The sequence below is a fragment of the Xenopus laevis genome, chromosome 8L, assembly GCF_017654675.1.
Source record: "Xenopus laevis strain J_2021 chromosome 8L, Xenopus_laevis_v10.1, whole genome shotgun sequence".
NCBI lineage: Eukaryota > Metazoa > Chordata > Amphibia > Anura > Pipidae > Xenopus > Xenopus laevis.
This window is the reverse complement of record NC_054385.1, coordinates 55,560,109-55,585,584: the sequence shown is the minus strand read 5'-3', so window position 1 is coordinate 55,585,584 and position 25,476 is coordinate 55,560,109. Positions and strand designations below refer to the sequence as shown.

The 25,476-nt window shown below is 36.9% G+C and overlaps 1 protein-coding gene across 3 annotated transcripts in view; it reads left to right on the top strand.

Annotated features, from left to right (window-relative positions):
- Positions 1–2,595: 2,595 nt before the first annotated feature.
- The window catches only part of LOC108698914 (connector enhancer of kinase suppressor of ras 2-like), a 306,790-nt gene continuing 283,909 nt past the window's right edge, over positions 2,596–25,476 (top strand). For all 3 annotated transcript variants that reach the window (XM_041572777.1, XM_041572776.1, XM_041572775.1), the window contains exon 1: positions 2,596–2,834. In XM_041572777.1, coding sequence (XP_041428711.1) covers positions 2,771–2,834 — 64 coding nt within the window. In that variant the 5' untranslated portion in view covers positions 2,596–2,770. The remainder of the gene's footprint in view (positions 2,835–25,476) is intronic.

The following is a 25,476-nucleotide window of genomic DNA, read 5'->3' as shown; positions in this document are numbered from 1 at the left end:
GCAATCATTACGTTTTCACAATGCATGACTATGGTGCTTGTAGGAATGTGAAACAATTGGGGATCCTTTTGTACAAATGCTATAAATTACTGTTTTCTTTTGAACACGGGGGTTCAGTAATTAACTTGGTTGTTTATCAGTGGCTTGGGGAGTGTATTATTTTTAAAATAGACAAAGCAATGTTCTGTTATTGGATACTATTCAGTTGGTAAGATGCCATTTTGCAATTTTCCTGGAGCACATTTCCGACATTTAATGTACTGCAAGATGCATCTTTCCATTTTTTTGCTCAGAACTAGAATGGAAACTGCAATGTCTGATGCTTTGTTCCTTCACCACGTCAAATTGAACCAAAATCAAATATCTGTACCTCATTGTACCCCATAGCCATCACTTTCTGAAGGCTTGGCTTCATGTACCATTAAATTAATATTATTCTGTAAAAAAAAAATCAAGAAATTAAAAACATATTAACAAATAATTTAAACATAAGTGGAAATTGTTATCATGTACAATCTATTCTTTAATTTTTTAAACTCGTACATAAATCAACATTATGTTTTTACCTCTGTACAATATTCTCGTACAGAATTCTATCGTAATTGTGTTGGCTGCAATCATATGCAAAACTTTGTGCTAGATGAAACTATTCACTAGTCAGTGAGCATGGAAATGGGTGTACATTGCCCCTGCAAGGGAGGATGCAGCAGTCAGTAAGGCATGGGCATATGTTTACACCTTCAACTGCATGTCTGTTCAACTGGTGCAATATGCATGGTTAAGACAAGGTACTGAGCTCCCTTGTGCCAAATTAGTCATTGGGTTTTTGAAAAAATTCTGTCATTTTTACCCAGAATGTTGCCTGAAACCACCTCCACACAATTTTAACCACTCCTATCCAGCAGTGAATTGCTGCCACTGCATCTCAGTGCAACAGCAGGCACATGTCTACAATATGACGTTCTTCCAATTCCTTAAGAGTGTGCTAAGTGTAATGCAGGTGTGTTCAACATTTACATCCCTACTAGACTTGGCATTGTGCCTCCAAGGAATTGTCCACAGTGCAGGTTGGCTGACATGACATAACTGCTGTGCTTAATGGCAGGGATGGAACTTAAGTGGTTGCATTAAAATCTTAAAGAAATATCTTGCCAATTGGATAGGCCTGGGAGATTCATAAAACTGCAGAACATACAGTATTCAGGTAATCTGCCCATTACACTTTGCTCACCTGTATGTGTGCTAGATTTTGTAGGAGTAAAAATTTGCAACTGTGGTGCCAGGAATGGGGTTGCACACAAGCAGCTTAAGGGCATCCACATATATGTCCCTTACCATCACACCATTCCATGGGCAGTTGAAGAAACACTTAAGGCACATCATACTAAGTGCTAACTACAGGATTTCATTGTGAACAAATTGTGCAGATGTGCTATCAAAAGCCATTGGAAACAATGTTTATGTGGCTGGTGTGCTAATGGGGTCATACTGCAGCTATAGTAAATTACTCCTATTTTCAAGGCACATTTAGACTACTGTGCTCCCATAGGAAACCTATATCTAGACAGCTGTAAGTAGCTGGGTGACATTAACCTTAGGAGTATGGGGAAATAAACATAATCGGCAAAAGACACAGGTCTACAGAACTGGTCTAGAGGCAGATCATCCCAAACATACATGTTTACAGACTACACCCACAAGAGAAAAAGCAGATCAATAAGTAGATGAGTAATTATGAGAGATCCACATGTCAAGAGTCGGGGGGAAGGGACTTCTTAAATACAGTCACATAAAATAATTGCCATAAATATTTTCATTTTAGAAGTTCCCTGCAAAGACAAATGGTCTCAAAACTCTAAGGTACCATTTGTGCAATACGTCTTTTTTTGCAGTACCATCTCTGTCCTCTGCAAACTACTCCTTCTTTATAGTACACATCATGTGCCTATCTATGAGCACAGCCTTCCTACATTTGTCTCTGTCACACAAATTGTTGATCCCCATCTGAACGGGAAAACCCATGATGTTAGCTATAGCAGAGAATTAACTCCTTCACTTGCCTTGGCAAATTCACGCCATCTAATTCTTGCCTTCCTCTGAAATAAGAATTATAGTACAACCCTACATTATATTTTCTGTGTATGGTGCAAGCGGGAAAATTACTCATTTTGCAACTTTTCATCTCTTCAGTATAAAAACATGGTTTTCTTGCTGTCATTTATTTGAATCCTTTTGCAAATGGAAGAAAATAAAGGTCTGATAATTACTAGCATGGATCTCTCTTCATTTTTACTATATCCTCAGCCTCAGTATGCAGAGACATGATAAGTAGTTGAGCTGACTGCTAGGAATTTATATGTTAGCAACTGAAATGGAGATTCCTGAAAGGATGCTAAATTTAGGCTGCTGCATTTTATAAACCTTGCTTGGGGTCTGATGCAGCCGTATAGTACTGTAATGAGATTAGCAGAAGCAGAGGTTACAAGAAGCATGTGTGTATGGATATATATACTGTACTGCACCATTTCCTGAATCTGTGTTCTCCAGTGTGTGTTGCAGGCTGTGTGCAGTGGGGGAGGTGCTTGAACTGATCAAGCAGTGTAATTTTATACATTACTGAATCAGTGCAGGCGAATCCTGGAGGGACAAAGCAACATCTTGGCTTTAGACTGCAATATAAGATCCTGACTGATCTCCCATTACAGCCATGCTCTGAAAATATTCTATCATATTTTTCCTTCATTTGGGTGACTGATAAAGTAATCTGGTGATGGCTCTTGTAATGGAACCTATTAGCAAGTGGAGCCCCAAGCAAGTAGTAGACTGGATGAAAGGTACTGTATCGTTCTGTATTTCTACTATGCAGTGGGTTTTAAGGGGTCCTATGCATGCCATGCTTTGGCAGTGATTTCTAATAGAATGTGCAATAAATGAGAACAGGGAATGTGTGATCTAATGCAGGGTCATATCATGCAGAGCTTTACTAAATGCACACAGATTCAGTGCTGTTTGCCTTGTGGATGAGTGTGTATTGAACGCTGCCTTGCTTCGGCTGTTTGTAGAGATCAGGAACAGAATGGAAGGCTTATGGAAGGAATGTTAGCAGATTCTTTTGCAAATTAAAATCGAATGATGTACTGATAGTTTCACGTTGCGGAAGGGGGTTTAAATCTGGCGTGTGCCTGTTAGTGATCTCCTACACATGATTGTTGCTCGGGGTTTCAGTCTATACATACAGTAGGCAGTAGCTCTCATTGCTAAGCACCATGGACAGCTCATTTGCTATAAGAGGTGGATATTCCAGTGTGATGAATTGTGTTGGGAAATACCTGAAACTCTCACCACACGGATTTGTGCATGGGTTTTTTGTTTTGGTGAAAATAATAAAATAGCAGGTGATAATTTGCACCTCACGTCATTGGTTCCAACGAGTACCATATAGTAATTCCTATATTTCATTGGTTGACTTTGTGTGTGTGTGTGTGTGGGAACATACTGCACTGCCTCAAAATAAAACATCATCTGCTGCATAAAAAGATGCATTTGAAACAGAAAATGTGCAAAAATGTGTCCGATCCAAAGAACCAGCAGTATGGAACAGGCTATTAGGAGTAAATCAGGATAGTATACGGCTATGTATAACTGTTCATCCAAGAAAAATTCCTATCCTGGCTGTTAAGGTATTAGCAGCATATAACCAGTTATATCACTTATGAGCAGTTTAACCTGCTGCATCCCAGAGAGATTCTCGGTACACTCCGCTGGTAGTTTGGGCACCCACGGATTTCTTTGGCGAGTATATAATATTTATACCATACATTATATATATATACTAGTGATATGAAATCGTCTGTCTGTCGTCTTCTTATTTGTAGAATATGTTAACTTCTTTCATGCTAATCTATGTGACTGAAAAATGCATCAAAGAAACAAATACATGACTCCAGGCTGGACGGCATGTGTGGGAATGCCTTACAGCTCATGATGCTGTCAGCTCTGGAGGGAGGAGATGCTAATTATCTTAAACAGGTCAGCTAGGACTGAGTATGAAATTGCTATATATGTGACAGGAATACAGTCTCGCTGGACAGATGCTGAAATAAGACTGGACACAAATTTAAAATGAATAATAGACAGAAGGTTGGAGGATCGATGAAAACAAACAGCATGAAATCTGTATTGTTAAATATTATAAGTCGGGAACATGTTCCATTCGCAGATACATCCCAAATATGCACCAGTAATATGGGAGCTGTAAATTTGCTTTAAGGTGTGTGTATTATATTTACAGTTATTATGAGATACTTTAAAACATCACATATTACACCTTCCTTAATAATGCCTCTATTTCTGCTTTTTATTCATTTTTTTGAGTAAGTGCAAAACTGAACAGATCCAAGATAATAAATAATGCATAATCAATATCATAATTATGATTATTGTGAAGCCTTTGTTCATTCTTAATGACCACATGCAAAGTATGGTTGCACTTTCAAACAGGATCAGATGAATGCAAATGTGCTTATGTTCAAATGAAATTCTCTTTAATGAGATTTGGATTTATGTTGTAAATGTACTAAAAAGCTACTGAATACTATTACTGGCTATGTAAATCTAAGCATTATACAGCAAATGGTATTTGTTATTATTGAAAGATATATATGTTCTGTGTTCATTGCATTTTACAAGTTTAATTAACACAAATACATTCTATGTGTTTAAACCTTTGTGCACTAGAATAATCTGAATGGTCTTTGGAAAGCAATGAGTTGTTTAGAGTTCAGTCTGAATTTATTTAAGAAGTGAGGGGAAATCATATGTGGCTAGTTAGATAATGGGCATAATACATTTCTATTAATTACACAAAATGTGTCTTTAAAATGTCTGCTTTGTAACCCAGGGCACATATTTTCCATCTTAAAAGGTATTGCCTTAAAGGGGTAGTTCCCGCTAAAATAAACTTTGAGTATTATGTCGACAAAGATAAACATTAAAAACAATAATAACCATAAAATACTTTTTGTTGCTCTGGTCAGTGACACCGACAACCAGCTAGGTTTTTCATTTGCAGGCTGAAAAGAGACAGTATAATCAATACTAAGGCAAAAAGTGCTTAGAACAGGTAACCCCATAACATATGAAAAGTTAGTATAAAGATTAACATCTCCGTCAAGCAGTTTCATATTTTTTAATATTTTTAAAATCTTTAGTTTATACGTAAAGAAAGGTTTCACATTTACAAAATACAAGTGAAACGAGCCTTCTCTTTGGCATTGTAATATGCCATGTACGTAAATGATGATCTACTGGATCAATAAGTGACTGATTGCATTATATAGCTGACACATTACCTTGTTACAATGTGACTTTGCACTGGTAGTATAAGCTTAAGAGACAGGGTCCTGTTCTCTCAATACCTCAACAGTATTTATTTATTGCAATTTAGTACAGTACATGCAAAACATGTGTTTACAACAGCAAAAGGTTTCCATATTGGGAGACAATGATGTTTTATTAGATAAAGATTTACAGTAAATTCATGAATTGCATGCACTCTGATTTGTTCATCTACAATGCCAAAACCATAACGGACGAGATAGTGATAGCCATAGATCCAACCTTGAGAATAGTATGTTTTTGTTCAATAAACTATGCTCTTTAGTCTCTTATTATGAGACAAAATCTGTAAAAAAAAAATGAGACACTGAGCAATGTTAAAAAGTTGTGGAATCTAATGCATTAGCCTAAAATAGCCTCAGTCATTCGCTGCTATTCATAATGCTGGTCCCTATCATTCCTTGCACAATACATACAGCATGGCTATCTGATATTCAAGCAGCATTACTGTCAAGCAGCGTTTCTGCATTGTAATATCTGTCAGATAAAGGATGTCAAATAGTCATAGATGAAATGATAATGCAGAAAGTTGTTCAACTATTGAAAGGATTCCATGATTCAGTGTTCAACTTTTTATAGAGTGGGCTGATTATTTGTTATAATGTGTTCAGTGCTGGATTGTATTATAATTATGTAATTGCATCATAATGTATGATAACATGATGTCATACATGCAGTCCCTGAGCATACTGTATTCGTATTTTCATGGTAAAAAGGCCAGATTATTAAACAATGAGATCTATAGAGATTTGGGGCATTTAGATGGCCATAAACATTTCTTGGAGGGCCACATCTATCTAGCTGGACAACCTGATCTAAACTTGTTTGCAGAAACCAATCTTTAACACTTGTCCCTGGTATAGAAGTGACATTAACTGCATAAATATGACGTTACAAGAGTGAGCCTAGAGAGGGATTTGATGAGGTCAGGGCTGTTTCATTATACTTCAAGTGACTCTTCCACATCTTAATCAATCTACTGATTTTTCCAAGGGATGCAACATAATACACATGAACTCTGTCATAGTTTATTCCTGTTAAGATTAATAACTTGTTTCATGCTTAGATTTCCTTCATACTACATTATTAGCCATAGGTATTCTTAGATACTGCATGTTGCTATAGTGTCTTGTTGTTATAAGTTGAGTGGTGATCTAGCTACATGAACATAAAAAAGCTTTATTGTAGTTGGTAAAGCTTTCCTTTAGTTCCCTTCCCAGCCATATATAAGGGCAATATACAACATTGTTCAACATAAATTCAACAAATAGGGCTTGTGCTGAACATAGTTTTTGATTTAATCTAAAATCGATGTTTTTGGTATTAAACAGGGCACATACACAGATAATTCCTCTTTATAATGGACACCCTCTAACAAAACAGTCACAACAAAGAGTGCAGGGAGAGATTGTATACTGGTAATCTAATTTAAAGAAGAACAAGGAGTTACACTGTCCATTTAAGTGCCAGCCACATAAGTTATCTTATGTTAACATTCTTCCCTCTTTCCCCTTTTCATGTAATGGGACAACTACTAGATCAAATAACATACTAATGGTTGGCTGGATAATAAGAAACATGGCAAACTGGGACCATAAAAGTACTTTGGAGTACTTTGGAGGCCTACATCTGGCTCACTGCAGATCAGCTCCAATTACTTATTGTCCATATGCTCTTCTATTTTTTCCCTTTACTTTCCTTCTTGTAATAGCTCTATATAGGAATTAAGATCTTACATAAATCTATCTGTGAAATAACACTAGAATAAGGATGCATAGGAAATTAACTTTCAGAGCAAGGAAAAAAATTATATGATATTTTACAGTACTGTACTGTATATCCAAGTGAGTAATGGCGAATTATATATGGCTCTTTATGCTATGTTAAAGAGTAGCAGATCAACAAATTTCTTCTTAGAAGAAGTGGCAAAAGTCAAAATGGGCAGAATATTGAAACAGGTATTGTCAGATATTAGACTATGCCAGACATTTAGAAACAACACTAAGAATGTCCTGAAGCTTAAATCTAGTTAGTGAGAGCAAAGCACAGGAATAAAATAAATCATCATCATTTATTTATAAAGCACCAGCAAGTTATTCAGCGCTTTAACATAAATAAATCCCTTTAGCATAAGACAGCTATGCAAGCATTATAGAGTGATTGCCCTATTTGTGTGTATTTGTTTCTAGCATTTGTAGTCTCTTTATAGAGTGTAGTCCATTTATTTGCGTTAAGGTGCATTTTTATTCTGCTGAAACACAGTTTATTACATTCCTGTTCTACATACACATCAAGTACTTTATCTCTATAAAAATACTTCTTTTCCAAGTTGTGGCATTGTGTTGCAGCTAAAACGATATCATGTTTATAGTAGGATGGAAAGTTCCTGTGCGAGAGCAGTGCTGTAAACGTTAGAAACAAATAAACAGAGGCAATGCAATGTTTACTGAATTTATTAAGTAACTTTTGGTCCAATTTTAGTTGGTCATACATTCACAGATAATAATGTCATTGCTGAGCTCAACAACAGAAATGGTGGCCAAGAGCACCCGTTAAACTACCAAGTTTAAAAGTTCTTCTGCCTTGGGACTCATATTCTTCATACTATCTACCCTAAACAATCATATTCAAGGGTGAAAATGTCCTCGTCATTCCCATATACAAAATAATTGGTGGCCTCATTGACTTTTAAATATAACATACATCTAGCACTGACTTCTAAATGTTGTTTAAAAGATTTTATACAGTGATTATTGTATCATTAAAGTTTGTTTGTATTGAATGGATTAGTATAGATAGTATTAGATTGTGGACAGGAGACAGCGTCTGGCAGAAGTTTTGAGCCGAGGACAAATTTGTTAACATCTCAGCACTTGAAGGGTTAAATGAATGCGTAGAGTGGTAGATAAAATATGTACTAGATACTCCCAAACCCTATACCTAGGAAGGCCCCTTGTTCGTTACCTGTTTTACATACCCTTCATCCCTATGTATGTATAATATGAGTTCATCTGATTATTTACAAACAACAAATTCTTTTCAGATTATTCTGAATATTCTAGCTGATCTCACTGGCCTTACTCTACTGTTGACAAATGTAAACTAACCACTAAATATAATATATGAATAATGAATACATAATAACAGGGCAGTGTTTGAAAATCTCACATTGCTAAATGTTGTCATCTGCAATACAGATTCAATACAGAATCTTTTGAACTACAGTACAGTTGAATGACAGTCTTTTCAGCCCAGGGGACCCCACTACGGTTATCTCAAAAAGTATTTAAATGGCTTTATAATAGGAAAGCAAAACAGATCATTAATCTGCTCTCAAGATGGTCACTTTGATGTTTCCCCTGGTAGTTTTAAATACTTATGTACAGAGGAAGCTTTCCCTGTACTGGACTTTGTTGGGCTACGTCAGTATAGTGGCTAGAGACAGACATTAGGGGGTTATTTATTAAAATCTGAATGTTAAAATATCAAAAAAAATTAGTTTTTTCACTAGAAATCTCGAATTTTTAGAGGAAAAAAAACATAGTGCTATGTAACTATTATTATAATTGCACACTTTAATTAATTGCACTTTCACGATTCTCAGTTTCTGAAAATTGGAGACTGTAGAATGACAGTAATAATAACACAAGGGTGTTTGCTGTTTAATACCCAGAACTCTTTTTTGTGGCAATTAAAGGACACAGGTGTAAGATTAACAAATCATTCTATCATATTATCATAAAGGGGCTAAACACCCCTTTATCCCCTGCTTGTACAGGCAGCAAATAGTACTGCCTTTGCAAAACCTTGGGCCAGGGAAGTTGTAGTCCAACGATTGCCAAAAGGCTGTTAATCCTTTAGCAGAAAGATTTAATAAAAAATCCCCAAATTCCAGTGTGCTATTGCCTAACAATGTATTCAGTTATGTCTCTAAGTGGAACTGAAATCATGACCCTTTGAAATATGCAAAGTCTGAATTTAGCAAGTGTGCTCAGTTACTATCAGAGTATTGCCTTTGTACAGCTTATTTTTTAATAACTCACTTCTCCGTTTCTTTGCTCAGTCTCTCCTTCTGTGATTTTCTATGAATGGAGGTAGGCTACTAACAATAAAGTCTCTTTTGATGAAATGGAGTGCACTTTCTAGCTGACAAAGTACATTCGTTATTGAGGACATGGATGTGAAAGAGAGCGTGCAGATTCAGAAATCACTAAGATATTCATGTACAAACAGCACAATCCAGAACACCAGACCAGAGTGGGGAAACTGCAGAGGCGGAATAGCTAATTGCTCATGATTTTAGTTGCATTTTTGCAACTAAAATCATGTGGAAATTACATTTTATGGCTGCTGTTGGTAGTCTAAAAGTACTGTTTGAAAATAGAGTGAAATCAAACAAAACAATTTTCTGCCTAAATATTCATCTGTGCCTTTACTTGTATAAACATTGGGAGAAGAGTTTTTGCTCAGTTCACAATACCTGAGAGTATTTCTGTGTAATATTGTGAGAAGACACCATTATCCATGTAATCAGCCAAAGATGCACCATAACAGCTGTAACTGACTTTATTCATAGAGTTCCCTGCCAATAAGGGAAATTTGTAATGGTATTGCTAGAAAGTAGAAAAAGGCACTAATATAGAAAAGGGAGCAAACATTTTCAAAATAAATATACATAACGTTACAATGTGCTAGGTTATAAGGAACACGAGGGAAGAAAGTCCCTGCCCTATACAACTTAAAGTGATAATGGGTGGATTGGAGGGTAATAAGTGCTGAAGAGCAGCAAGGGAAAGGTTTTAACATACAAGATGGCAGTGGATGTGGATAGATTTAAATGAAAGTGGAACTGCAAGGGATGGAGGAGACAACCGTCAATATATAAAGATGTATGTGAAGATGTAGTGAGGTCAGAAGTGAAGGACTTTGAAAGTAAGCAGAAAGATTTTGTAAGTTATCCCTTGCTTAACAGGAAGCCATAATATGGATTTTAACAGCAGATGAGTGGCTTCTGTTTTATGTGAGAGTTGGAGAATACTAGAAGAAAAGTTTAAAGGAAAGCTAATTCTTAAAAAAGAAGTAGGCTATAAAAGCTAAACATAAGATTCTGGTTTTCTGAACCATAGCCTTTTAGCAGATTTAAAGATATGTGCCTCTGAAGATGCCACAGTAGCTCCCCCTGTACATCCGATTCTAATGATTTCCTATGGTTCCTAAGCTTAGCTTTTCAACTGTAGTCCATAACATGCTGAGCATGTGCAGTGTCACTGACTCAGTAGGTCCAGGATGGGGAGCTAATGTGGACAATTTAAAAGGCCTTGATCATTTCTGTTATAGGGACGCTGAACCTTTGGGCTGGTACAATAATTTCAGTATATAAAATACAGAATTTCTAGTCATATACATTTTTAAGCTTTAGTTCTGTTGGGCCTAGGAATCACCCACACAGTCCTTTGAAAACAGAGAGAAGGAAGATTTTTTTTGTGATGATAACAAGCTTCAAACACAATTGTATTCAGCAGCCAGGAGAGCTTTCTCCTTCTGATTGTTACATGATTTTTTACAACATAAAATCACATTATTATTGTATTAAGAGCAGCATTTCATTGGCTTATAAAAACATCCTTTGTTATCTAATTAACCACCCCATACATATCAATCAACCTTATTTCATCATTCTGTGAGTCCACCTGTAGCAAACTTTCCCTACCATGGCAACTTCCTATTTTATCTAGCAATAATGCTGATTCCTTACGACTGATTCTGTTTATAATTTATGCTTAGCTTGAGATAAATCATGAAACCATTGCTACTTCAGAATCATCATTAGAAAGAAATCTAGAAGCAAAAGACTATTCCTAGCCTTTAATAACGGAAGAGGTATGCGGTAGGAGTCTGGGAAGCCTGCAGTAGGTTTCATAGTCTATACAAGAGAGGATAAAGTACGGGAGGGTTTTTAGAAGTTGCTTAAAGGACAAAGGCAAGACTATTTACAGTATCATGAACAAAAAAGCATTAAGCTTTGACAATGTATTAATATAATTATAGAAGGAATGGGAGATGGTAAAGAGTAGCATGCTGTATCAATAGGGTAAACAAGCATGCCTCTAGGTCAGGGTTAATGAGCTTGACAGCTTTCAGATGGATAGATAGATGAAGCTAGATGAAGGAGAAGGGTAGCATGCAAAAAAGAAAATGGAAATTACAACACACAGATGGGCTCATACTCCTATTTTCCTTTCTTAGACCTTTCAGCCATGAAGGAATTGGATTAAATAAGATTTTTCATAACTTCTCAAGATTTAGCAAGTGATTTGGATCTTAGTAAGACCACTGAAATGAGATACAGATAATCCATTCTTTGCTCTGAGATACAGAAAATAATCACTATATTTTTGCCAAATCTTTTAGACCAACTGAGCAAATCCTATTGCCGAACCATCATACAGAAACGGTGCTATTATCCAGAATCATCCCTGCAAGGCACATAAACTAAACACTATTTTCCACAGTAAAATTAAAGGGGTTCTGTCATGATTTTTATCATGTAGTTTTCATTTCTAAATGACACTGTTTAGACTGTAAATAATTCACCCTACCATATAAAATTTAATTCCTGAACCAAGTGTATTTTTTTAGTTGTCATATTGGTGTGTAGAAAGCCATCTCAGGTCATTTTGCCTGGTCATGTGCTTTCAGAAAGAGCCAGCACTTTAGGATAGAACTGCTTTCTGGCAGGCTGATGTTTCTCCTACTCAATGTAACTGAATGTGTTGCAGTGGGACCTGGTTTTTACTAATGAGTGCTGTTCTTAGATCTACCAGGGAGCTGTTATCTTGTGTTAGGGAGCTGCTATCTGGTTACCTTTACAGCAGTAAAGAGTGACTGAAGTTTTTTAGAGCACAAGTCACATGACTGGGGACAGCTGGGAAACTGACAATATGTCTAGCCCCATGTCAGATTTCAAAATTAAATATAAAAAAATATGTTTGCTCTTTTGAGAAACAAATCTCAGTGCAGAATTCTGCTGGAGCAGCCCTATTAACTGATGCTTTTTGGAGAAAAAAACCCATTTAATCCCTTTAAAGTATTCATATAACTATTTCCTAAACTCTTCAGTTGCTTTCTGTAGGTTTTACAGTTTTCTCTCTCCTTTAGGTTTTGGAATAAGGAGTGCAATGTTTTGTTTAACAAAAGCTCTTAAACACCACATTTGAATGTATTCATGCCATAAATAATTACCTCCTTCTCCTTTAGTAAAGGAGTCTTTTTAGTCCTTAACAAGGACATCTCCTCCAAAAAGTTATGCAGCAGATTGCTGATGCTGTCATTCTGCAGAATGTGTGGTTGTTTTTGCAAGGTCCTGGCAAAATCAATAAAACTTTAAACACAGACACATACTAGTGCTTGTACACACACACACATTTATATAAAATAATATAATAGTCTTAACTGCAGTGCTATTACCTCCAGCTTTTTGGCTTCCTCAATCAATAAGATGTGAATTCATTAGCTGACCTCTTAAATGGTACAACAGCCTGGGGATATATAGTTAAAAAAGAGCAGAAGTAGTAGAAATAAAATAGGGAGTAAAATGTTCAGTAAGGGGGCTTCATTAGGAAATCAGAGACGGAAAACAGAATGAAGAAGAGGAGGCTGTGGTGAATTCTTCAGAATATGAACATGACTATGGTCAAAGAAAATAAAAGGGAGACAACCCTTGAGTGTAGCAAATATGTAGATCAGATATTAAACTGGATGAGAAAATAATGGGAGCCTAGAGAGTCAAAATTAAGGGGAAGGTCAGTGGAGAGAATGTGACCAACAATGAGACTAGATAGCAAAAAAGAAAAAGGTTAAAAGGGGTTTTCACCTTTACATTAACCTTTAGAAGTAGAGAGTGATATTCTGAGACAATTTGCAATTGGTTTTCATTTTTTATTATTTGTGGTTTTTGAGTTATGTAGCTTATTATTGAATAAGAGACTTGATTTGAGCATTGATTTGAATAAGAGGCTTATGAATAGGAGAGGGCTTGAAAGATGTATTAACTATGTAATTGTTACTGAAAGTGAGCTGTATGTGTCAGTGCTGCTTTAAGCTGATCACTGCTTTTTTATTCCAATGATAGAAAATGTAATAACTATACATACTGTATGGAGCAGCCACTATTTCTTCTTCACAGCGACTCCATTTTGCCACTGAAAAGAATGATGTGTCATGTGCACAAATTATGTCTGCTCCATCTGTTTACTACAGTGCTAAATTTGACTTCATGAAATCAGTGACCTCACTTGAAAACAAAATCAGATGGAATGTCTCTCTTACAGAAAAGCAGCCCTCTTTGGCTTAGATTCTAGCAGACAGATCATTCTGCAATGTCTCACAGCTTCACACGCTCACACAGTAATTCTTATAATGATGCAAATGCTGTCATTATACATTTTCTATTTATAACTACAAACCTATTGTGATATGACAAGGAGAGGGAAAATGCAAAAAGAAAAGAAAAAAACTGCAACGCAAAATATAAACATTCTAATAGTGACATGAAACCAGTAAATTGCCCTCTGGAGCTTACAGTCTGAAAGTATGTGTCATACATTATAAAATAAAGCAAAAAAAAGTGTCTTAATGCCAATAGTTAAGTAATTTATTGTAAACCTTGATATTATGTTTTGTAATTATGTCATTGTTGATGTTATTGATTACTGATGGAGCACAGGACACATGGCTCACCATTTATAAGGTTGAGTCCGATCTTAAAGGGTACCGGTCACCCTGTCACCAGAGGTGAGAGCTAATAGAGCCCACACTCTGGTTGGGGGTAACTGTAGTATCTTTTTTTTTTCTCTAAAAAAATTGCCCCTGTCAGTGCTAGGCTGACTGCACCAGGAGAGAGCTCCCAGTGTGGGTGGCCATGTTGAGGCACATGCATGTGCATATTAAGCGATTGCCGCAACTCGCTGTTTATGTGCATGTGTGTGACGTCAGCTTGTGAGACTCACTCACTCATAACTCAATAACATGGCAGCATGCACCAGGAGCTTCCGCCCCGTGTGGGTGGCTCTGGAAGTGGGCTATTTTTAAAAACAAAAAACTATTGTATTCTCCACCAAGTGCAGCCTCTATTAGACGGCACCTCTGGTAGGGTAAAATAAATCAGGGTGATCGGTGCCCTTTAACCACAATACTTTGTATGTTTATAACTATCACCTAAGAGAAAACCTACTTGTTTTATATAACTTGGTTCAATATCAATTATACGCAAGTTCTGCCATATCTCAATTTTGCTCAACACACCATTTAAGCAGAACCAGACAATGTATTTTATCATTCATCTGCTCCATAAATGTCTTCTTTAGATTGCATGTTATGTGTACACTGAAAATAATAAGTTGTGAGTGAATGCATTTCATTTCTAGCTGCAGGAGAATATTAATGGCATCAAATTATATCCAACTAGCAACCAACTAGGTAGTATTCTGGGTTAAATAATTTAACTGTTGCTTAGGTCTACCTAATAAACTTGTAATCTTAAATGTTTTCTGCCCCTACAGGTATACTCTTTTAATACAGTTATGGGACCTGTTATCCAGAATGCTCTGGACCTGGGGTTTTCCTGGATAAGGAATCTATCCGTAATTTGGATCACCATTCTTTAAATCTACTAAAAAAAATCTGAAAATTAAATAAACCCAATAGGATTGTTTTGCATCCAATACAGGTATATATATCCAATAAAGGTATTATATCTTAGTTGGGGTCAAGTACAAGGTACTGTTTTATTTTTACAGAGAAAATGGGAAACAGTTTGAAAAATGTGAATTATTTGATGAAAAATGTAGTCTATTGGAGGTGGCCTTCCCGTAATTCAGAGTTTTCTGGATAACAGTTTCTGGATAATGGATCCTATACCTGCAGAAACAAGTGCCATTTTGGAACCACACTAAAAGATACAGTGGGAGCAGTTGTTTACTTCCTCAAGAATAAATGTGGCAAAATTCAAGATCCAATGTAAATCTGGCAATAGATATACCAAATTTCATAACGACTATTGTCATGTGTTTTCTTCCAGTAAAGGTCATAATGTTGATAGGGTGGGAATTGTTGTTGATTGATTCTCAGCCACATTTTCAGACAGCAGTCACATAAATGTGCTGTACTCATGGTGATTCCTATTAAATGTAATGGGAACATTAATGTGTGACATTAGTTTTACACAGGAGGCTTATACATAAATAGGCAAGAAAGGCAGATATGGTGATTCCTATTAAATGTAATGGGAACATTAATGTGTGACATTAGTTTTACACAGGAGGCTTATACATAAATAGGCAAGAAAGGCAGATATCAGTGTTACTGTATGTGGGTCCTGTACAACTAATGATATCTTTCCTTACCTTTCTGTATGAAGGATTTTTTTTTATAACTATCGCAAAGAAAAGCAATAGAATAAAACACCTACTTTAATGTGAATGTGCCACAGAGCCCAAGTATTTAATTTAAACTGTCAGTTGCAAAGAGGTTAAACCTATTCCTAACACAGCCCAGCTCATTAGCTCCTAAACCAAATGTGAGTCTGATTTACTTTTATGTAGAGGACTTTCCTTCCATTTATAATGCATCAGACTTCTCCTTGTCACTTGAGCAGTAATGGCTTTTTTTTTTTTTGCTTTTGCTTAAAAATAATGGCCGTTAAGAAAAGTGTTTTAGTGATGTTTTAGTGATATTTGAAATCAAAATGAAATAGGCTGAGATCCATGGGCTCCGTTTTAAATGAAATGTAGCCTAATGGAATCTTCTGCTTCACTAAATATGAGTTCTGCTCCAAATTAAAGATTTGAAGCTTTGAAGGAAAAAAACATTTAGGGGATTATTTATCAAAGGTCGAAAGTTTGAGTTTTTATATAATAAACTCTTGATTGGTATCTTATTTAAGAAAAAAACTCAATTGGGAAAAACTCGATTCTGGGAGTTTGAGTTGCAAAACCCGAAAACTCATATTGATCGAGTTTTTGGTGAAAAAAACAGCTTGTTGAATCATTCAAGATTTCAGCCAAAAACCTCAGAAAAATACTCGAACACCATGATGGCTATTAACATCTTCAAATGGTTCAAGGGACCTCTGTCACTGACTCCTACATGACCTTGACAGGTTTTAGATGATGTATTTTCAAACTGAAGCTATATTGTCAGGGTATTACAAATCTCAAAAGTTCTTTTTAAAAAGCCAAGAAATATTCAAGTTTTTTTAAAAAAAATTTGCCTGAATATGTGAGTTTTGACCAAAAAAAAATCACCTCTAAAACTCAGATTTTCATGGAAAACACAACTTGAACCTTAATGAATAACCCCCCTAGTCATTAATCTCACAACATCTACAATAAGTGCTTTTGATTAAAGAGATATACACTGAAACTAAGGGGCAAATTTATGAAAACATGAGATTAGAGTTCACCACAGAAAAATTCACAAATTTTCTATTCCTTCCTCAGCATTTGATAAATACAACTCTAAAAGGAATGGATAGAAAGTAAGTGATTTTTTGTTTGGTGATCTCTAATCTCACATTTTAATAAATTAGTGCCTAAATGTGACCCTAGTATTGGGGGCGATTGAGATCTTAATCTGTTTTAGTTTATACCCTAAAAGATTGACAGGAAGGACAACCAATATAAACCCCAATGATCACACAACTCAAAACAGTTAAAAACAACCTACAGTAATTTCTGCACCAAAAAAATAAGCCAAAGCATAAATAGAAATGGAAAAGGGTAAGGTTATTGCAGCATTGAGTATATTGAACCCAAAAAAATTAGTTAGGGTTAATTGTTCAGCGAGAACAGGGAAAAAGCAGAGATTCTGAACTGTTATTTTTCATCTGTCAAGTGGGGAACCAGTTTAATAGTCCCAACTCTTGTAATACAAATAATGATGCATGGTTCACATAAGTGGAAATTCAGAAGAGACTATATCATGTAAAGATAAGCAAAGGTCTGGGACCACATATATTCATCATGTAAACAAGCTTAGCTCTGTGATTGCCAGAACTCTTTTCTAGACTTTTCAGGATTCATGGTGTCGAGAAACTGGAGAATTGCTAAGGTGGTGCTGCTAAAAGGGATTCTGTTCACATCCTCAAAACTATAGGCTGGTTAGCCTGACATCAGTTGTAGGAAAGCTTTTCAAAGGTTATTAAAGGGATACTGTCATGGGAAAAAAAAAAATGATTCCAAAATTAATCAGTTAATAGTGCTGCTCCAGCAGAATTCTGCACTGAAATCCATTTCTCAAAAGAGCAAACAGATATTTTTATATTAAATTTTGAAATCTGACATGGGGCTAGACATATTGTCAATTTCCCATCTGCCCCAAGTCATGTGACTTGTGCTCTGATAAACTTCATTCACTCTTTACTGCTGTACTGCAAGTTGGAGTGATATCACCCCCTCCCTTTTCCCCTCCTGCAGCCAAACAAAAGAACAATGGGAAGGTAACCAGATAACAGCTCCCTAACACAAGATAACAGCTGCCTGGTAGATCTAAGAACAACAACCAATAGTAAAAACCCATGTCCCACTGAGACTCCTTCAGTTACATTGAGAAGGAAAAACAGCAGCCTGCCAGAAAGCATATCTCTCCTAAAGTGCAGGCACTAGTCATATGACCGGGGCAGCTGGGAAATTGACAAAATGTCTAGCCCCATGTCAGATTTCAAAATTGAATATAAAAAAATCTATTTGCTCTTCTGAGAAATGGATTTCAGTGCAGAATTCTGCTGGAGAAGCACTATTAACTGATGCGTTTGGAAAAAAACAAGTTTTCCAGTGACAGGATCCATTTAAGGAATAAGATTCATTGCAAATCATAAAACTATGTTTGTGCCAGCATGGTTTTATGTGAAACAGATCTTGCCAGACTAATTTAATTGCCTTTTATGAGGAGGTGAGCAGGAACCTCAACTCTGGGATGGCAGTGGATGTAATCTACTTAGACGTTGCTGAAGCATTAGATATAGTATCACAGAAAGTTAATGGTTAAATGAAGGTTACATTAAGGAATTGAATTTGTAGTTGGATAGAGAACTTTCTAAAAGATTACAAAGAGTGGTGGTACAGGTATACTGAACATTTTGTTGTGTTGTTAGAGGAATATTGCAGGGGTCTGTCCTTGCTCTTTTTGCTTTAAAAGCATTGTTTCTATTTTTGCTGATGTTACAAAATTGTGCAAAATTTTAATTCCATGCAGAATGTTGCCACTTTGCAGAGTGATTTTATTAAATTGTTAAACTGGGCAGCAAACTGGGAAATGAGGTTCATTGTTTATAAATGCAAGGTTATACACTTTGGTAGAAATAAAATAATTTGATTTGACAGTGTATGTGAGGTTACCTGTCAGGCAGTGGATTCCTCTCTGCTGCAAGTCTTCTCCTCTTCATCTTTTGTGTGACTTGTGACGTTGTTGAGCATGGTGCGAATTTCAAATATTTAAAGTCACCACGTCCCTATTCACTTTGCCCAACGTTCTATTCTTTGACCTTTGACTTTTGTTAGTTCGCTGTCTGTACTGACCTTTGCCTGTTACTGGCCATTCTCTTGGATCCTGACTTTGTACTGTGTTACTGATTGGTTTTGACCCCGTCATGTGTCCTCAATTACATCCCTGCCTCTTGATTCTGTACTGCATTGTCTGGTATTGACCTCAACTGTCCCTCGACTACGCTTCCTCTTTCCCCATCCTTCTTGTCATACTTTACGGTTCCCTTGTCTGCCCAGAACTCTCACCTTGGTTCTCTCATCAGAGGGCATTATAGACAGATAGTGGGGGATCTTTTTTCCCATAAAAAGGATCAATATACCAGAAGCCACCCCTTTAGACTAGAGGAACAGAACTTTCATGAAGCAGCGTTGGTGGTTCTTCATGGTGAGGACAGTGAGGTTGTGGAATGCCCTGCTGGATGATGTTGTGATATATATTCTATAAATGCCTTTAAGAGTGGCTTGGATGATTTCTTAGACAAGCATAATATTATAGGTCCTGCTGAATGAGACATCATGTTAATGACGTTGTGAGTTATGAGGTGTAATGCAGACTTCTGACAAATGACTAGTCTTCTAAATATGTGGATAGTGGCAGATAAGAGAACTTTATGCAGTTATAATGACTAATTGCACCATTTTGTGATAGCTGTATAGGGGTTGTGTTCAAACTGGTGCACAATCCCAACAATTATGGGCACATTTACTACTGGTCAAATATCGAGGTTTAATTAACCCTCGATATTCGACCGTCGAAGTAAAATCCTTCGACTTCGAATATCGAAGTCGAAAGATTTACCGCAATTCGTTTGAACGATCGTAGGAAAAATAATCGATCGAACAATTTTCCTTTGATAAAAAAATACTTAGAAAGCCTATGGGGACCTTCCCGATAGGCTAACATTGTACCTCGGTAGGTTTTAGGTGGCGAAGTAGGTGGTCGAAGTTTTTTTTTAAAGAGACAGTACTTCGACTATCAAATTGTCGTATAGTCGAACAATTTTTAGTTCGAAACGTTCGATTCGAAGTTGTAGTCGAAGGTCGAAGTTGGCAATTTGATGGTCAAAGTAGCCAAAAGAGAAGTTGCAGTGGCAAGGTCAGGTTAGCTGGCCTCAGATCCATTTTTAGGTAGCATAATGACATCAACATTATTTGGTCATCTCTCATCTTTACCTTCCATGCAGAAAAGAAATTGGGCAGTTTGTACATGTAAAGCATAAACAAACATGTGAAGCATAAACACATATATCAACATTGTTACCAAATTAAGGCATTATAAATGGCATTGAGCTTATTCCATTGATGTTTTTACTGGAAATTCCTTGCTAAATTTACTCATTTTCTGATCTCTGCTGTAATAACAGGTTGCCTCACCTCCATCTCCTTGCCATATCAACTGCCCCTTTATTAGCTTCTTTGTCACATTCCAGCTGCAACTCATTTCCTGTTCAGTATTAAAGTCATTCTCTGACACACTAGCTGACATGCTGATTCTTAAGATTTGTTCCTTTATTTTTTGCATTGGAAAAGAACCACTTGAGACTCAACCAGCCATAATATTGTTACATATTGTAGGTTGAGTTCCATGCAGGGGCGATTCTGGCTATAATGCCGCCTGAGGCGGCCTTCTTTCGCCGCCACCCACCCCTCCCCATGGCACTAACCTTTATAGCGCGGGAGAGGGCAGGGGCGGTCCGCGACGCTTAGTGCAGAGAGCGCAATAGCGCTCTCTGCACTAGAAGAGACGAATTTCCGGTTTGAGAACCGGAAATTCGGCTCTTAGTTACCAGGAGCGGCATTTTTGCCGCCCCTGGCAACCAGGGGGGCGCTGCCGCCTGAGGCGAGTGTCTCAACTTGCCTCATTGGTGGAGCGCCCCTGGTTCCATGTCCTTCAAATGGAATCGCTGTTACTCGGATGCACACTCACAAAAAGGATTGTTCCAACCTTTAGTATAGGTGTGAAATAGGTTGAGTGGCTAGTCCAAATTCAATAAAAATGAATATTTATGCATGTTTCTGTTAAAAGCATACATTTCCCAATGATAACTGGGAAGAATGCTTGAAATATGTGATGCCACTGGAAGCTGTATTCTTTTAAAAAACATGTAAACCCCCCACACAAAAATGTAATCAGTGAACAGCCTCTTTGAAATCTTTAGATACCTGTCATGCTGGTTGTTAAAAGGTTAACAGTAAGGCTGCAGCATCCCCTTAATCACTTAAAGGAACAGTTCAGTGTGAAAATAAAAACTGGGTAAATAGATAGGCTGTGCAAAAAAAAAAAAATGTTTCTAATATAGTTGGTTAGCCAAAAATTTAATATATAAAGGCTGGAGTGAACAGATATCTAATAAAACAGCCAGAATCCAACTTCCTGCTTTTCAGCTCTATAACTCTGAGCTAGTCAGCGACTTGAAGGGGGGCCACATGGTACATTTCTGTTCAATGAGTTTGTAGTTGATCCTCAGCATTCAGCTCAGATTCAAAAGCAACAGATATGACCCATGTGGCCCCCCCTCAAGTCTCTGATTGGTTACTGCCTGGTAACCAGGGCAACCAGTCAGTGTAAACCAAGAAAGCTGAAAAGTAGTGTTCTGACTGACAAGTTATACATCAAATCACTCCAGCCTTTATACATTACATTTTGGTTAACTTACTATATTAGAAACATTTTTTATTTTGCACAGCCTATCTATTTACCCAGTTTTTATTTTTACACTGAACAATTCCTTTAAGATGGAGGGGTATATGCAGTACAAATTACATGCCCAACTTATATACATGGTAGGACAATGTAGGCTTTACATGTCCTTTTACAGAAATGTGTATTTAAGGTCATGAGAGGGGAGATCCCCGGACACAAGTTTAGCTAATGCATTAAACTTTGAACATTAAACTGCACTTGAATGCATTTCACCTTTATTACCCTCACCATCAAAATGACATGTGCAAGATTCTTTAGGCTCAAGTACACTGTTGACACAGGAGCTGGGGAAACCCTGGAGCTACTGCTTCCTTGGATGGTGACTCCAGGGTTCCTCATGTCAATATATGCACTTCTGCATATATTTATTTATGCTTATTTGTAAACGGAGACGGGACAAAGGCAGCGGTACCAAACAAAACTATATGTAAGTGCTGCGTAAAATGTTTTACATCAGAGCGTGGTGTAAAATAAAAGTGGTGTAAAATAAAAGTGCTTACATCCCAACAGCCAAAGCCATTCTGTATAATCCAATACATTTGATTTGTATCAATAGACAATTGAAATTGTGCACAGTGGGTCATTTCTGAGAACCATTGCTAGATTAATTGGTTATGTTCTGCACTAAGTTAAAGGCTATTTATTAGGAATCATGAGGCTTACACTATACCTATATATATATATATATATATATATATATATATATATATATATATATATATATATATATATATATATATATATATATATATATATATATATATACAGCAGATATCTGCACTCACCCAGTATTCAGCCAAATCCCGGGTGCATCTCCCACAAAATATCACAGCAATTGTAGAAAATGGAGGCACTTTTGTTAATGGATTTATTGTATTTTTACATATTCCCCCACATCAACGCGTTTCGGGTCCTTTAGGACCGTCGTCAGGATGATGGTTCTAATGGAGCCAAAACACGTTGATGTGGGGGAATATATATATATTGCAGACAATGGTTGTGGATGTGTAAAAGCAGCGGAGCTCACCCCTGTGTGGTGCAGCGTATCTCCGTTGGTCGCAGCTCTCGAGGCAACCCCTGCCACTTCCGTCCGGTATGTGTATGCAGAAGATTGAACCCGCATTCAGCCGCTGACCCAAACGTCAAAAGGATTCGCTACAAATTAGTTTGAAGATATGTTTTTTATTTCAACACACAGTGCGATGTACATGGCAGCGAAAAGGTGCAAAACTAACGCGTTTCGTGCCTTTACGGCACTTCCTCACAGTCTACTTTTTTACAAGGGTTGTGTTGGGCCATCAGCACTCTGCATTACTTTGTTTTAACACACTGTCTAGTGCTGGTAGGTAGAGATGTTATTGTACCAGGTGATGCTAAAGGCTATTATCTATAGTTCAGTTCTGCAAACGACCTTGCCATTTAATGTGCGTCACTAGAACGTCACTCATCACCCATTTCTGGAGAATGATTTTTTTTTTTGTATGCCTAAACGATATGGGTTTTAACTGTGTGCTACATTACCAGTAATGAAACCTGCTATGAGCATGTTATTGTCCTATACGTATATATTGCGCAGTGGAAAAAACAAATCAACCAAACAGGTTAACGTGTTAATATTGTACATTAAAAAAACACACAAAATTAATTCAGTTGGTAAACTGATTAGCTGCATTGCATTGATCCTGTTCAAAGTAATTATATGTTTAGCTAGAGGATTTTTCTTAGCAAGTAATTCCCTGGTTTAAAGCTGGTTCATAAGAGAGAAGGCAGGAGGGGGGTTTGTGGGAAAGCAGGCATATCGGGTGACGTCATTTGGGCGCTTAGAATTCAGATCACGTTTGGCTCAGGCAAGCCCCTTTCAATATTCTGCCTTTTTAATACACCACTTCCTGCTTTGTGCAAATATGTCACAAACAGTTAATCTTTTGTATCTATTTAAAAGAGATGGGCTCTGAGCATGTAAGGTTCAGGCGAATCCCTTCTTCAGACAACAATTTATTCAATCCCTTACTAATAAGCACCCAATGTCATGTTTGAATTGGGATTTAACATTAAAATGCATTTTCATCAAAACAATCATAGAGCAAGCTGTGTGTGTGTTTTTTTTGTCATATCTACAGAAAGAAAGAGCTCTTCCCATATATTGTAGTTGGTGTGGTTATAGCATAGCTAATATGATTACATAGGCGGAATTGGAAAGAAAAAATATCTACCAAGCATTCTTGGAAATTGTCACCACCCTTGAACTTCCATTATCTTTTCTTTCTCTATCATATAACTCATAAGCCACTGGGCAAACAAGGTGAGGAGTTATAAAGTAGCACATTTAATACTTATTATTATTAATGTGATTCTTTGTGATATATTGCTATCCTTTCAGTAAATATTACTTAAAACTAGGGATGCATCGAATCCAGGATTCAGTTTGAGATTCAGCCAAGATTTGTTAATTGCCATCTCTTTGAAAGTCTCAGGAACTTTAATTATATTTCTGTGCATAGCTGTGTAAAAAAAAAAAAAGCTTCTATATAAATTAACTTTTCCAATTAGTTATTGGACCCATTCGTTTACTACTGTGGAAGGTGCATACTTCTGTTACTCTAAGCTGGTCAGTGGCAGAATTTTCTCAAAGGCCGGAGCACAAAAAGCTATTGGTACATCTCTTTAACCTCAAGTTCTGACCACTTTTTAAGGTCACCGCAGCATTTCTCCTAAAGTCCAGTTGTTCACCGTTTTCATTTTTGTGCTAGTTCCAAAAAATCTTGGGCATGCACCTTCTAATCATGAGAAACCATGTTTTGTAGATTAAATTAATCCCAGTAGTACTATATTTCTAATAGAGTCTGCTCCTGTGTTTTTTCAGCCAACTTTGCATGTCTGGTGGGAACTCTATGGGGCAAATTTACTAAAGGGCGAAGTGACTAACTTTGGCGAAAATTCGTCAGCGTGACATCATTTTGGGACTTTGCCAATTTACTATCGGGCGCTGGCATAAATTCGCTAGCGAAGGAGATAGAAGGAGATAGACTCTAGCGCTACTTCTCACTCTAACACCAGGCGAATTTTCGCTCTGGTGAATGGACGTAACGCAAATTCACTAAGATGCGGATTTTAATGAACGTTACCTCCAGACCAGACGAAGTGCAATTGAGTAGATAGGAGTTCCTCAAAAAAAATGTGAAAAATTTTCTTAGTCCCAAAAAACGCTGGCGACTTTTCAGTTTTTCAGGGTGATAGGCTGCAAAAGATTGCAAATTTTTTTTAGGGAACCCGGCTTCCCCCCTACATTTCCTAACATATGGCACATAAACTATACACTGGGCTCATGTATAGGGCAATATAACAACTATATTTTATTATATTAAAGGAATAGATCAGTGTGAAAATAAAAACTGGGTAAATAGATAGGCTGTGCAAAATAAAAAATGTTTCTAATAAAGTTAGTTAGCCAAAAATGTAATATATTAAGGCTGGAGTGAACAGATGTTTAATAAAACAGCCAGAATCCAACTTCCTACTTTTCAGCTCTATAACTCTGAGCTAGTCAGCGACTTGAAGGGGGGCCACATGGTACATTTCTGTTCAGTGAGTTTGCAATTGACCCTCAGCATTCAGCTCAGATTCAAAAGCAACAGAAATGACCCATGTGCCCCCCCTCAAGTCTCTGATTGGTTACTGCCTGGTTACCAGGGCAACCAGTCAGTGTAAACCAAGAGAGCTGAAAAGTAGTGTTCTGACTGACAAGTTATACATCAAATCACTCCAGCCTTTATACATTACATTTGTGGCTAACTAACTATATTAGAAACATTTTTTATTTTGCACAGTCTATCT